This window comes from Mytilus trossulus, chromosome 14, assembly GCF_036588685.1.
Source record: "Mytilus trossulus isolate FHL-02 chromosome 14, PNRI_Mtr1.1.1.hap1, whole genome shotgun sequence".
Classification (NCBI taxonomy): domain Eukaryota; kingdom Metazoa; phylum Mollusca; class Bivalvia; order Mytilida; family Mytilidae; genus Mytilus; species Mytilus trossulus.
In genome coordinates, this window is record NC_086386.1 from 28,220,199 (window position 1) to 28,234,313 (window position 14,115).

The window sequence follows — 14,115 nt, forward strand, 5'->3', positions numbered from 1 at the left end:
TTAATCAAGATTTAACAAAATTTAATATACACAAAGAAAAAGATTAACCACCCCTTGATACATTGCATTATAGTTTTAACCAAAAATATTAATTTGAATATCAATATTGATTTCAACAAGACCAATATTCCTTTCAAGAATATTAACATACAGGTGTGACCGATCATTAAGATATCGACGTATAATGCACACAAACCATGCCTTCCATGCAAACTACAAAATTGCAGTTTCCCTCCCGCTTCAAATTTGAGTATTTAAGTCCGAGGATTTGAAAATTTTATTCACACTCTGGGAACTTGGTACGAAGACAAACATCGGAGTTTCAAAGATGGCAGATTATCGGCATGCGGTCATCAGGGTTATCTTATAAAGCTATTGGACGTCAGATGGGCTTCCATTATTCTGAAGTCAACTGGCACAATCTATTCAATACTTGATTTTTTTTTTGGCAATTTGTTGTGTTTTTCTTTAAAGTAATATAATTTTATGTCCAAACAGGCTACATTACTATTGTTGCCACCAATTGTACCTGGATCACATGACCCTTATCGTAATATTTGTCAATTCTTTGTGTATATTACACTATACCTAAAAGATTTATTGATGATATTTGGATTGTTTGATGTCAATTAACGACCAATTGAATAAGCTCAATCGATTATTGATTATAGACAAACAGTGCAATAAAAGTGTCTTATTCATTATAATGAATCAAAAGTTTTATATAATTTTCTGAAAATATTTTAAGATATATTTAAAACCAAGATGTTACCATTGATACTCATAAACAAAATAATTTATGTGGCATAGACCCTCGAACAAACTAAAAAATATGTCACATAAAAACTAGCTATATATATAGGAGTCAGTTATGTTTGCTTAAATGATATTCAACTGTGGACTTTGGAAATTCTAGTCATCATAGTGAGAAAATAAGTGAACGATATTTTTCAATTAAAATGGAAACTGTTTTCAAATAGTTATCACAAGTACCAGTCTTATAATGTAATACGCCAGACGCACGTTTCAAATCAAAATAGTTATAAAACAAAACAAGTACAAAATGTGTTTTAGGGACGAACTCTTTTTACCGGTCGTATGACTAGAGGGAATACTTAAATATCATCAAAGATGAACCAAGTTGAAAAGTATATTCCTAATTGTTGCAAAATGATGTGTGGCAGTATTGCTACAGTATTCCATAAGTTAGTGGTCTTAACCATTTTAAATTTCAACAGGCTCTCTCACTTTTATTAAAATATATATATATCAAATGCTTGCACGTGATACTTTTGCAACATCAGCTGTATTTTCAAGGTCTTTCCTGAAGATTATGACACTGTATAGACTTCCTTGTCAAATTATGTAAAATGTCAAATTTGAAACCATTGCTCATATAACCATAAATATAAGCCAACATGGGGAAACACCACTTTAGAAATTAAGCAAATCATTGGATCTTTGTATTTAAAAAGTTTTATTACCTTTTTGGGCATATACTTCAACACATCACAACACTATAAAGCATGCCACAAGTCCTTTAGCCGGTATCAAGGAATCTACAGTTTCAAAGGTGAGTGTTTGAATTTAAGGCTAAATGATTTTATTTATACAAGTAACATTTTTTAAATGTGCTGATTACAGTAGATATTTTTTTTTGATTAAACTCCAGTACCAAAAAAGAAAATAAAAAAAAATGATTTAACTAAAATGCTTTTGATCTAATACGAAGGCATTACGTATCTCGTTTGACTCATACTACGGTTGAACATGCATGTTTGATATGAATGATAAATATTGAACACGATTTTGTCAATTATAACTCAGAAAATAATGTTTGAAATAATTTATAGGTAGATATGATACCGGCAATACTCAACCTATTAATGGACTTTTGCATGATAATTGCTGTTAAAAAAAACCAACATTATGCATGCTGGCTTATAACTTAAACACATAAGACTTTAATAAAACATTTTAATTTATTTTCAAATAAAACTAAGAGACAGAAAAATTAAAAATGTGACACAATTTTGTATTAAAAAGAAACATGAAGTGAAAATTAATAAATTATTTGCATAACCTTATTTTTACTTGCTAATGAAAAAGTTGTTATTCGAATAATATTTTCTTATAAACCTTATAATTTGTTCAATATGGCAACATTTAGTAATGTAGAGTTTTTAATATTGTTACTGCCTAGAATTATTGATTGACTTTTTTTGTTATATCCACAGGTATTTAAACACTTCTCATCAGTTTAACAGTATTTTGTTTTGAATCGGAAAATAAAGATAGCTTCAGGTAAGCAGATGTATCTTTAAAAAAATAATTAAAAAGCGAAGTTTCATATAGTTATCAAAGACACCAGGATTATAACGTAATACGCCAGACGCTCGTTTCGTCTGCACAAGACTCATTAGTGATGATCATACATGTATCAATATATTTATAAAGCCAAACAAGTACAAAGTTGAAGAGCATTGAGGATCCAAATTTCCCAAAAAGTTGCGTCAAATACGGCTAAGTTAATCTATGCCTGGGATAAGAATGTTTTTCCATCACCTTTATCTATCCAGTCCTAAATATATATACGCGCGCATAATCGACGTTTGGAATTGTTAACGCTTTATGCAATTATGTTATTTTGTAAAAATTCATTTAGCAAAAAACAGACGATAAACAACAATAAGTTAGGACAACAGATTTAGCGGTTTGATTGTTTTGTTTTTCATCAAATTGCAATACTCAGTTGATTTCATTGCCTGATGCTCAATTTTATTTGTTTCAGGATGCCTCTTATTCAGTTATCTTTGCAAATCATGGTAATAGTTTTGACTATCAATGTTGGGTTGATATATGCAGATAAGTTACAAAATCTATTCAAATTTTAGAGACAATGTGTCCGTTTCAAAACATAAAAGTGTTTAACAAGTCGGAGCTGTACAAGTTTATCTTATCGTAATGTGATAGTCAAAGACGCGTGTGCGTTTAAATAGTTACTGTGTAATCTATACACAAATAACGTATGTCGTTTGACATTAAAATTATAAGACCTGTAAGCCAATATGCGATAATTTTTTCTTATAAACAATTGTTTTGTTCATCTAGTAAATAGACCTCAAAGAAAGGAATTTGCTCGCTGAAACTTATAAAATTACAATTAAGACCAATCTCTGCCAGTCTTCGTGTTTTTCTCTATTTGTTACACTTCAACAAAGTCAATTGGTATTTGGATGTGTACTTATTGTATTAATGTTTAATACCCTGCCACGCCAGCAATATGTTTTATACGTGTTTCTGCCTTGTTTTCTTCCATGTATCGATGTGATGTGTTAAGCTCTTTTTATAATCTATTATTATATTGTATTATTTCACTGTCTATTATAAAGGGGAGGGTTTGTTATTTGGTCTCTTGTGGATAGTTGTCTCATAGGCATTTATACCTCATCTTATTATTTTCATATCTTAACTCTAATAGGAATATTAATTTTTATTTACGACTTTTAGGAGTTGGATTAATCGTTGTAATGTTCAACTGAATACATGCTTCAACTTTGCAGTGCCAATTTCCTGATACTGAAATTTAAACTAAAATTATTAATTCTAGTCCCTTTTATTTCTATTTAAACCTAGCTTTCACAAGTAAAAAATATCTCCAGAGACACATGTTAAAACGGTACTAAAATTTCTAACAGTCGGGGACTTTTATAGCCGACTAAATTGCATGGATTTGTCGCATTGTTGAAGGCCACACAGTTGTATTTTACTGCTTACATCTTCTTATTTCTGAATTGAACTATACATATATAAAATATAAGTATTAATTTTTGATTAACTAAAATCATTTATTTAAACTATAATGTTACGTGAGAATTTCAAGACACATTGTAAAACTTATTCTGATTAAGCGGACATATGATAGTTTTATGAACAAATGGCTCTTATTTTATACAATTATCTGAATCATTGAAAGTATAAAGAGTAAAAAAGGCATTGACACATATCGATATATAAAGTATGTTTTGAGGTAGTATAATTGACATGCAAGAATATTTAAAATACTTTCTCCTTCACATATTCAACCGCTAAAGCTTTTTTTTTATCGAATCGATTTTATTTCTCCCTAACAAATTGGTTTTACTTTCAGGAATTTCAAACACTTGCTTAGACTGTATTTGTGACGTAAGTATATATCAAACTACAGATATTTCGACAATTCACGTTTTACAATCCCACTTATAAAGAAATGGAATGTTCACTTAAACAGACTGAAAGGTTTACTGTTAAGTTTTAATTATGTTTTTAAAAAAGTGCCACATTTTTTTCTTTTAACTTCATTCCTGTTGACTGATGAATGGATAAATAATATAAAAAAAATAGACCTCAGATTAGATCACACTATACAAAAGGAAACAAACCAAAATGATGTTTTGCATAATTTTAAATAATTATGTATTAAAACGTTTTCCTTCTTATTCTAGCGGTGTGTATTGTATTAAGCCTGTCCAAACTAGGTGTAAACATATGCCGAAACGATTCTTTTATTCTTGAATATGTGTACTCTGAATTCTAATCTTTTAGTTTTACCTGAGGTTTTCATGTTACAGTATACGACTAAGTACACAAACTTTATTACGGAATTAGAACCTTGGTAGAATCAAAACATGTAAACCTATATCATTGTTATTTTGCTTAGTTTTTTGTTACCTATTCTGTTATTGAACTGGAACTTTTTTTACACTGAATTTTACTGTTCGTATTGCTGTGTATTCCTTTATTCTACATTGTTGAACCCGCCGAATGTTTGCTAGTCTTGTGTTTTATTTTTATTTTAGTTTAATGATATGTTTTGGAGTTTAGTATGACGACTATGTTCAATGAACTAGTAAACATTTTTATTTAGAGCTACCTAGCTCCGGGTGCGGGATTTTCTTGTTGTAGTGTTGAAGATGCATTGGTGGCCTTTGCCTGCCATCTGCTCTTGATATATTTCCCATTTCCGTTCTCAATTTTATTAATGGCATTTGTTGTTTTTGTGATGGGAAAGTTAAATATAAGAATCAGTGTACTTGCTCTGAGGATGTTTAGTGGTATGTGTCATTGCGTTGATTTCCGAATTAACCAAACAAAACACTTAAACAAAATGGTGCATAAAGCTTCCTTCTTATTTATTTAAGAATTGTAGGCCGAACTTTCATCTGGAAGTAAAGAGAGGGTCAATCAATTGATCAATCATTCATACATATCAATAACCTTATTAAACGAGGCTGTCTAAAATCAATGTTACGTTATGTTTCATTTTTAGTCTTTTCTATAGCCATGATATTAGTATATTCGCAGATTGCGTTCTCTTTTGCTAATATCAGTTGCTACGTACTATTGATTAAATTTAACCAAAGTTACATAGCGCTTTTATCTCAACCGTTTCATTCTAAAATCTTGATTAGTTGTATTACAGATTTGCTACTTACTTTATAGGTAGAATCAAATTGTAACAAAGAGATTGGATGTGCGGATGACGGCGGATCGGATTCCTGTGGACCATTTCAAATAAAGAAAGTGTACTGGATTGACTGTTATAGACCAGGCAACAGTAAGTACAATTTAAGTTTAAGAAACAAGTCACTTACTAGAATGTGACAAGTTAACGCGTCTTTCAACCGAAGTTCTTTAATCGCCAAATGCCTACTAAAATTATACTGAATTAAGAGACAGTTAACTTAAGGTTTGCACTTAAATGCGGAAATTTCCACTTTGTTCTTGGCAATTGTTAATTATAACTCTATAGTAAAGAATAATTTCTCAACAAGAACTATCGTTTACTTGTTGCAGTCCGCAAAAAGATTTTTCATTACTATCATTATCACAATATGATGTACAATACCTTTTAAAGCAGCGAATAGCCAAAACTTCGATGCGTATAGCATTTTTAATGTTCATCTTTTTTTTATATATATCTGCAGCGTAATTCAATGTGTAATTATCAATAAACTACGTACTGACTTGTTGTACTAAAATTGCATGAGATTACAATTTCACCTGATTAACTTACTCTTCGACTTTTTAGCCAGTATGCCAATAGACTTATGATTTTGATGATCCCAAATGTTTTATGAATTCTTCCTCTAAAACATCGTATCTTGTACGCGCTCAGAGAAGATTATACAAAAAGGCGACAGAATTATACCGCTGTTCAATAGTCATTACTCGATTCAGCAAAAACAAATCCGAAAATAACAAGTTAAAAAATGTCCCATTGCGGACATGTTACAGGACGTTTAAAGAAATATTGTTCAGTTGAACCTATTTTTACTGCTCACAATAACGACTTGCAGACGAAAGTAGTTACAATTCCATAAAATTTATCTTTTTTTTTCCAGGTTATGAAGAGTGTACAAAGGATTATGATTGTGCCAAAGGATGTGTTCAGACTTACATGAATCGTTATGGAGGCAGGAAATGTGGAACCACTTGTGAAGATTATGCACGCATGCACAATGGAGGTCCAAGAGGCTGTAAAAAAAGTGCTACTAATGCATATTGGGATAAGATAAAACTTGCTGGCTGTAGCAGAAATAGCTAAACCTTTGATCTATAAATTCATTTTGAGACTTTATGTAATCGGCACTCACTTTTTTCATTGACTTTAAATATCAAAACTACCATTTCAGAAGCCTGACATACCTTGTATATATATTTCATTCTGATATTCAAAAGAGTCATGATCAATCATTTTTTTCTCTCTTCATTTTCTCAATAAATGCTTCCTATATTGCAGATTAAATTTCTTATTCATTAACGATGCTCCTTGATCATTATTTGAATGGTCTGATTTTATGCATTGTTCTGAAAACGATTCACATGTGTTACGATGTTTTGAAAGTTGCTGCACTTTTTATCTTAAAAAGTATACAATTTCACCGCAAAATTAATTGGTTATAGAAATATAATGACAACGAATACTTAGAAGGTTAGCCCTATATTTACGGATGACTTTGTTTGTAGAAAATGTATTGAGGATACAAAATTCCAAAAAGTTGTGCTAAATATGGCTAAGGCAATCTATGCCTGGGATAAGAAAATCCTTAGTTTTTCGAAAAATTCAAAATTTTTGTAAACAGGAAATTTATAAAAATGACCAATGATATTCATGTCAACACCGAAGAATTGACTACTGAGCTGGTGATCCCCTCGGGGACGAAACGTCCACCTGCAATGGCATCGACCCAGTGGTGTTAATAGTTATCAAAGGTACCAGGATTATAATTTAGTACGCCAGATGCGCGTTTCGTCTACATAAGACTCATCAGTGATGCTCCTGTCAAAATAGTTTAAAGCCAAGCAAGTACAAAGTTGGAGAGCATTGAAGATTCAAAATTCCAAAAAAGTTGTGCCAAATATGGCTAAGGTAATCTATGCTTGGGAAGGAAGTTTTTCAAAAATTGAAAACAACACGTTTAATTATTGTATGCATTCGACGCATTTTCTGGATTAACCTTTACTTAAATATTACGGACGCCATCACGAGTTGGTTGACCAGTATGGAATAATCGTTTCACAGACGATATGTGATGTGTTCAGTATGTCGTAACTACAATACCCTTCCTTTTTCACGAATGTGACCTACCGAATTAGACTATCTAGCGGATTTGAAATAACATAAGCGACACGACGGGTGCAACATATGAAACTGGATTTTCTTACCCTTCAGGAGCACATGAGATCACCCGAGTGTTTGGTGGGGTCGTGTTGTTAGTCTGTAATTTTCTATGTTGTGTCTTCTGTACTATCATTATTCTGTTTGTCTTTATTTTTAGCAATGGCGTTGTCAGTTTATCTCAATCTATGAGTATGACATTCCCTCTGGTATCTTTCGTCCCTCTCTTTATCCGGAAGTACTTTAGTTCTTTTTGAATTAACATATGGTTAATATCACTATGTAAGTAAACAATTTCACAATATTTGAATACCCTCTTTTACAACAGACAAATGTTTATCAATCAAATGGACAATTCGTTTATAGTCAAACATGCAGATGAGCTGGCAATGTAGCGTTTGTACAAAATTGTGGAAAACTAAGTTATTAACAAGGTATGTCCTCCAATTTGCTGTTTAATGTAATATTAATTGAAGCAGTGAAGGACATATGATTTGCCAAAATCTCGCCCTTGTCAAATGATAATACTTTGTTAATCCTTATTCCTTTTACAAGATACTCGTAGTAGTAAGATTTCATACAAAGACACAATCATTTGAAGGTTTTTCAACATACATAATGTGAAAAGATAAAAGACATTTCACAGCCTCTTTGTCTCTGAAAACTGACTTTGGTCGATTATCTTAGATGCTCATAAAAAATAACAAGATTGGTATTGGCAGGAAATGGCCACAGCATTTATTAACAGATATGATATATGTACTGTTATATGAAATGCAATTTGTGATATGATATATGTACTATTATATGAAATGCAATTTGTGATACATGTAGATATATGAACTAAAATTAACTGATAAAATTGCATATGTGTCTTTGAAAATGTTATATGATGATCGCCGAATATGTTTGAGGTGGCAGACCATATATGAAAAGGGGAAGTTCAAGATAAGCTATTAACCCTGGAAATCAGAGGCTAATGCTATCATACGATTACAATAAGTCTGTAAACTGCAAATATGTTATCTAAGCGCAGCGAAATCTGCCATAAATCAAGCGACTAACCCTGGATATCAGAAGTTATCGCTACCAACGCAAAGTTTAATAAAAATCAGAAAAAAAACCCAACAAACAAATAAATTTCTTTCCAAGTTATCCATTCAATTTCTATATGCATGCACGTCCACTCCTCGTCCAGGATTTATCTTTTTTCTTGAAAGACCGTCTCGTCATTAGAACTTTTGTACATCTTTCCACATAGAGTGATGATTTAATTGATGTAGTCTAGACAATACAATTCTGAAATAAACAAACAAAACCAAACAGCAGTATCTTCCGTAGGAATTGCATTCTACTTATAAATTTAAGGGAGGGTGGACGGGTTTTAGAAGATAAATCTATGGCTAAAAAATGCGTCTGCTTTTCCTAAATGTCGACGTCAAAAAGGAGGATTATGGGTAAATCAATCACTTGCAAAGATCGATAATCCAACTAGAAACCAAATACTATTACTTGACGATGTAGTATAACGACGGACAGTGGTATGAGCACTACCGATAACTGATTTAAATTTTAGATTTTAAATCCTATTATCTTAGATGCTCATAAAAAATAACAAGATTGGTATTGGCAGGAAATGGCCACAGCATTTATTAACAGATATGATATATGTACTGTTATATGAAATGCAATTTGTGATATGATATATGTACTATTATATGAAATGCAATTTGTGATACATGTAGATATATGAACTAAAATTAACTGATAAAAATGCATATGTGTCTTTGAAAATGTTATATGATGATCGCCGAATATGTTTGAGGTGGCAGACCATATATGAAAAGGGGAAGTTCAAGATAAGCTATTAACCCTGGAAATCAGAGGCTAATGCTATCATACGATTACAATAAGTCTGTAAACTGCAAATATGTTATCTAAGCGCAGCGAAATCTGCCAAATTGGCGGTGCTGCGACAATTTTAGCCTATAGTTAAAATTTTCACAGAACCGTCAACCGCCAATAAAATTGGGGGGAGCTGCGCATAGCTGTGCCATTTCAAGCAAAATTTGATTAAAATAATTTTCTGATAAATGAATATGCCATTATATGATATAAATTGTAAATTAACCTGCAACTATTTGTATTATTTATAAAACAGCCCAATAATGTCGATATTTCGTTTAACTGTTCACTAAGAACATATATAGGCAACTAAAAACTGTCAAATAGATATAGGAAGATGTGGTGTGAGTGCCAATGTGACAACTATCCATCCTAACAACAATTTAAAAAAAAAAAAAAACGTAAACCATTATAGGTAAATGTAGGCCCCCAACACGGAGCCCTGGCCCACACCGAACAACAAGCCATAAATTGCCCAAAAATTACTAGTGCAAAACCATTCAAACGGGAAACCCAACGGTCTAATCTATATATATATATATAATGTAATGTTTGAAGACCGTCATTGCAGTCTTGGCAATAAAACTCGAGACCAAATCAAGTTGTAACAGGCAAATCAATATATAACCTTGATATAAATTGAACTAGCTAATGATGAAAGTAACCTAGTTTGATATTTAAATATATCATTTCCCAATGTGCACTGTAATATAGCTGTGAGGATCTTCCATTCTTCGCATTAGAATATTCTTCACCTTAGAGATAGTTAGCCATCGGTAAAAACAAACCTACCATCAAATTTTCACTTCCGACCTTTCAAAGCCAAATTACCTCCTCCCGGTCGTTGTCTTGCTTCCAAAATCACATTCTTAATATTGACGACCTAACAATCCAAACCCTTATAGGAGAATCGGCAACATACACACAATTAACTGGGAATTCGTATATGTAACGCAAATATGCACCCGCTTTCAAACGACCTAAATATTTTATTGGATAATCCATCACAACACAAGTTCTCTCCATATATAGATATATGAAGATGTGGTATGAGTGCCAATGAGACAAAAATCCATCCAAGTCACAATTTATAGAAGTAACCATTATAGGTCCATACCTATGTTGAATGAGTTCGACGAACAACGAGAATGTTTAATACCTAAAACATGTAGAGATCATATTTTGAGTATTGTAGAAAATTGGTATTTAGTCAAACTAGCTAACCATCAAAAGACAAAATAGCGGTCCACCTACAACAAGTCTATCTGGCAAATAGCAAAGCAATAAAAGCCACTGGACAAACACATTTGTCTAATTGCTCAGGAAGAATGTGTATAGTTGTATATTATTTTGAACTGTTTTACCATCAGACAATCTGTGATCAACTGATAACGTGTCTTGCTATAATTTGCGTTTAAATTTGAACTATATCTATTTATTCAACTTTCAATAATGATACACAATGTACAGTGCATCATAAGCTTATTTGGCTGGCTGTATTACTTGTATATATGAATGTAATTGTTTGTTATAATTCAGGTTGCACTTTAATATTAAGATACTCTATTCTATAGTTAACCCTCTACTAAACTGATCGGTCTTAGATGAAACCAAATGAGTTTCTATATATTTCTTGTAAATTTTGACATCAGTCTTGTTTAAAGCATGATTTTTAGACCATGTATTGCTCATATTGTGAACTGTCAACTCCCCAACCATACATAAAAAGACCACGACAAGCCCAGGAAAAACAGCCTGGAATATCATAGCTTTCGTATGCAGAACTTCATATACCTGATAATATTGACACATTACGATGCAATATCTCTCTTAAAAAAGTCAACCTACTGTCCATCTGAAGCAACCATGAACGCTCCAAACCAACGCTTACTGTAATTTTTTAGTAAAGTCTTCATAAACATTTAGCTTATTGTAAATGCTTAAGCCAGATCAAGCTGATCGATGTGTACGTATTGTTCAATTAGCAAATCCTAATTTAAAATATATGCAGTAAAAGCACAACGTCCTGCAAGGACATAAGCCATACATTGGCAAGACCGAAATCTTTCCCGAAACTGTTTAACAAATGTAAAGCCCGTGTAAACTGTTCGTACTATCTACTACCGAATTGTGTATTTGAAAGTCTATTCCAGTTTCGAAATAACCATATGAAAGTTATGTGTGGTATGATAAATGCTTCCGGTCCCAATGTACGGGATCGGATCACCCGAAAACGAGACAGAGAATCTGCAGCTGCATTACGGCTTGAGCCTGGAATATACAACGCTCAAATCTTAAATTAATTACCATTAATAACAATACTAGAGGACGAATCAACATCCTTACTAACTTTGATATTTGCTTGTTAATCATCAAATATAGTGCTTGGTTTTAATATAATCTTAATAAATAATGATAAAAAAAAAATGTTGCTAAATTGAGAGGTTAGAATTATCTTTTAACAAAAATTCTAATAAGATTAAAAGTATCTGATCCCAGTATAACTCTTGATTGATTTTACATGATAGTAATACGAATTTACGTTAAATTCAGTTGTGTTTATTGGAGTCCACCCTTTATCCAATAGATGATACATCAGTTTGGATTCGAAATCAATGCAATCCAACTTCTATACAAAATTAAACATAAGATTAACATTACAAAAATTCTCAATTTGATATCTCTTTAAGATCAAATGTAATAGCATTTGCTAAAAATTAACTTCATATTTTGTCCAGTATACGAGTTCGTATTGACGAGATACTGCAACGAGTTGCTAACACGTGCCCTAAATCTCGGTCTAAACAGAGGCCTAGTTTGCTTAAATCTTACATGTTTGCCTGCCTTCAGGAAAACAGTCTTGTATGGGACACTGAATCATAAGTGGGTGTTCCTCAAAGCAACTCAAACAAGAATGAGTATAAGCACATGAATGAACCCCGCATAAACCTTGGTAATTGAATGCGTAACATTTTAAGGACCCCATTCTTATTGCCATTACCAATACTAGACGGAGAATACATATTGAGTAGCCATAAGTCAGGGTCAACAACAGCCCAAGAACCAGCTGGATCCTGTGACATTCTGAGACGAAATTTTTCATCGTACGACTTCCATCCTAGTGCGCACCACTTAGCGCCTAGCCATATACTATGTATGTACTTGAGTAAATCTTGAAAAACAGTCGAGTGATCAGTAGTACAAAATATACTAATATAGACTAAAAAAAACGCATCTGTCCAGTTACCCAATATACCTATTGTGTAAATTTCTGTTTTGTTGCTGTCTTGGTTGTATTCCGGGGGAGGGGGGTTACTGACTATCTTTTCAGGTATAACTGTGCCGACAGCACTTTCTAAATCATCCCCGTTCTAACCAGAAAACATTGCAAAACATACCCTGTTCTAAACAGAAATATTGTAGAAAAAAATCACCTTCTACATGTTCTAGACATGCTTAGAATGCGAAAATGTATACCCTATTCTAGACACGCTTGTAAAATGTATACCTTAGTCTGGCCAGAGACCTTTATTTTCTAGACTAGTTCAGAAATATAAATCCTGTCACCAAACAGTTTATCAATGTAAGCAAAAAACATACGTGTTTCAATATCCAGTATCCAATCTGTTCTTTTTAATTCAATTGTTTTAAAATTAAACCTGTTCCCGACAGCAGTGCAAGAAAAAGCAACCCTGTTCTAATCAGCAAGACATGAAAATAAGGGGCCTGTTTCTGTGTCACATTCTTACATATAAAAATAAAGGAAGACCCCCCCCCCTTTTTTGGGGGGTATCACAATTCCTGTGAAATAACGACTTTCTAATTATCCACAGAAGAGGCCTCTGAATAAGCTAATGGTAAGGCCAGATCAACATATTCGCCTGAAATGTTTTAAATTATCGACATTTCTTGCAAGCTCATCATTGTCCTTAATACTACACGGAGATGAATTTTGAAAAACTGGAAAATTACCTGATTATCATCAGCAGAACTAGAAGTAGCGGTCGTGAATACCGGAACCATAGTTAGTCATAGACATAACTTAGAAGATAAATCTATGGCTAAAAAATGCGTATGCTTTTCCTAAATGTCGACGTCAAAAAGGAGGATTATGGGTAAATCAATCACTTGCAAAGATCGATAATCCAACTAGAAACCAAATACTATTACTTGACGATGTAGTATAACGACGGACAGTTGTATGAGCACTACCGATAACTGATTTAAATTTTAGATTTTAAATCCTATTATTCCTTAAGAATGCGACCTAATTGTTTTTATTCATTCTATAAAAAGTACCCATTTCAACCTTTTCGTATTAATTATCTCATGATCTGGTGTAGTCCGCAATATAATCTATAATTATTTTGAAGTTATGTATCCAACTAATGTGTAAGGGTTTTGCCTATTAATTGTTCTAAATTAAGGCCCTACAAAGCTTCTTTATAATTAAATACTTTGGGTACAATGGTTTTAAATAACTGTAGATTACATATAAGAATGATATGAAAATAAAGTGGAATTTTAGATGTAACCTTCTTGTATTGTAG

At 32.4% G+C, this 14,115-nt stretch overlaps 2 protein-coding genes across 2 annotated transcripts in view; both read left to right on the forward strand.

Moving 5' to 3' along the window:
- LOC134697296 (tumor suppressor candidate 3-like) overlaps positions 1 to 14,115 on the forward strand; it is a 182,328-nt gene that overhangs the window by 27,648 nt on the left and 140,565 nt on the right. The window lies entirely within an intron of this gene.
- On the forward strand, positions 1,171 to 6,780 carry LOC134696825 (lysozyme-like). The gene is made up of 5 exons (XM_063558778.1): positions 1,171 to 1,205; positions 1,476 to 1,573; positions 4,151 to 4,185; positions 5,482 to 5,596; positions 6,384 to 6,780. Exons 1-5 carry the CDS (start codon positions 1,171 to 1,173, stop codon positions 6,584 to 6,586), a joined length of 486 nt encoding a protein of 161 aa, XP_063414848.1. The 3' UTR covers positions 6,587 to 6,780.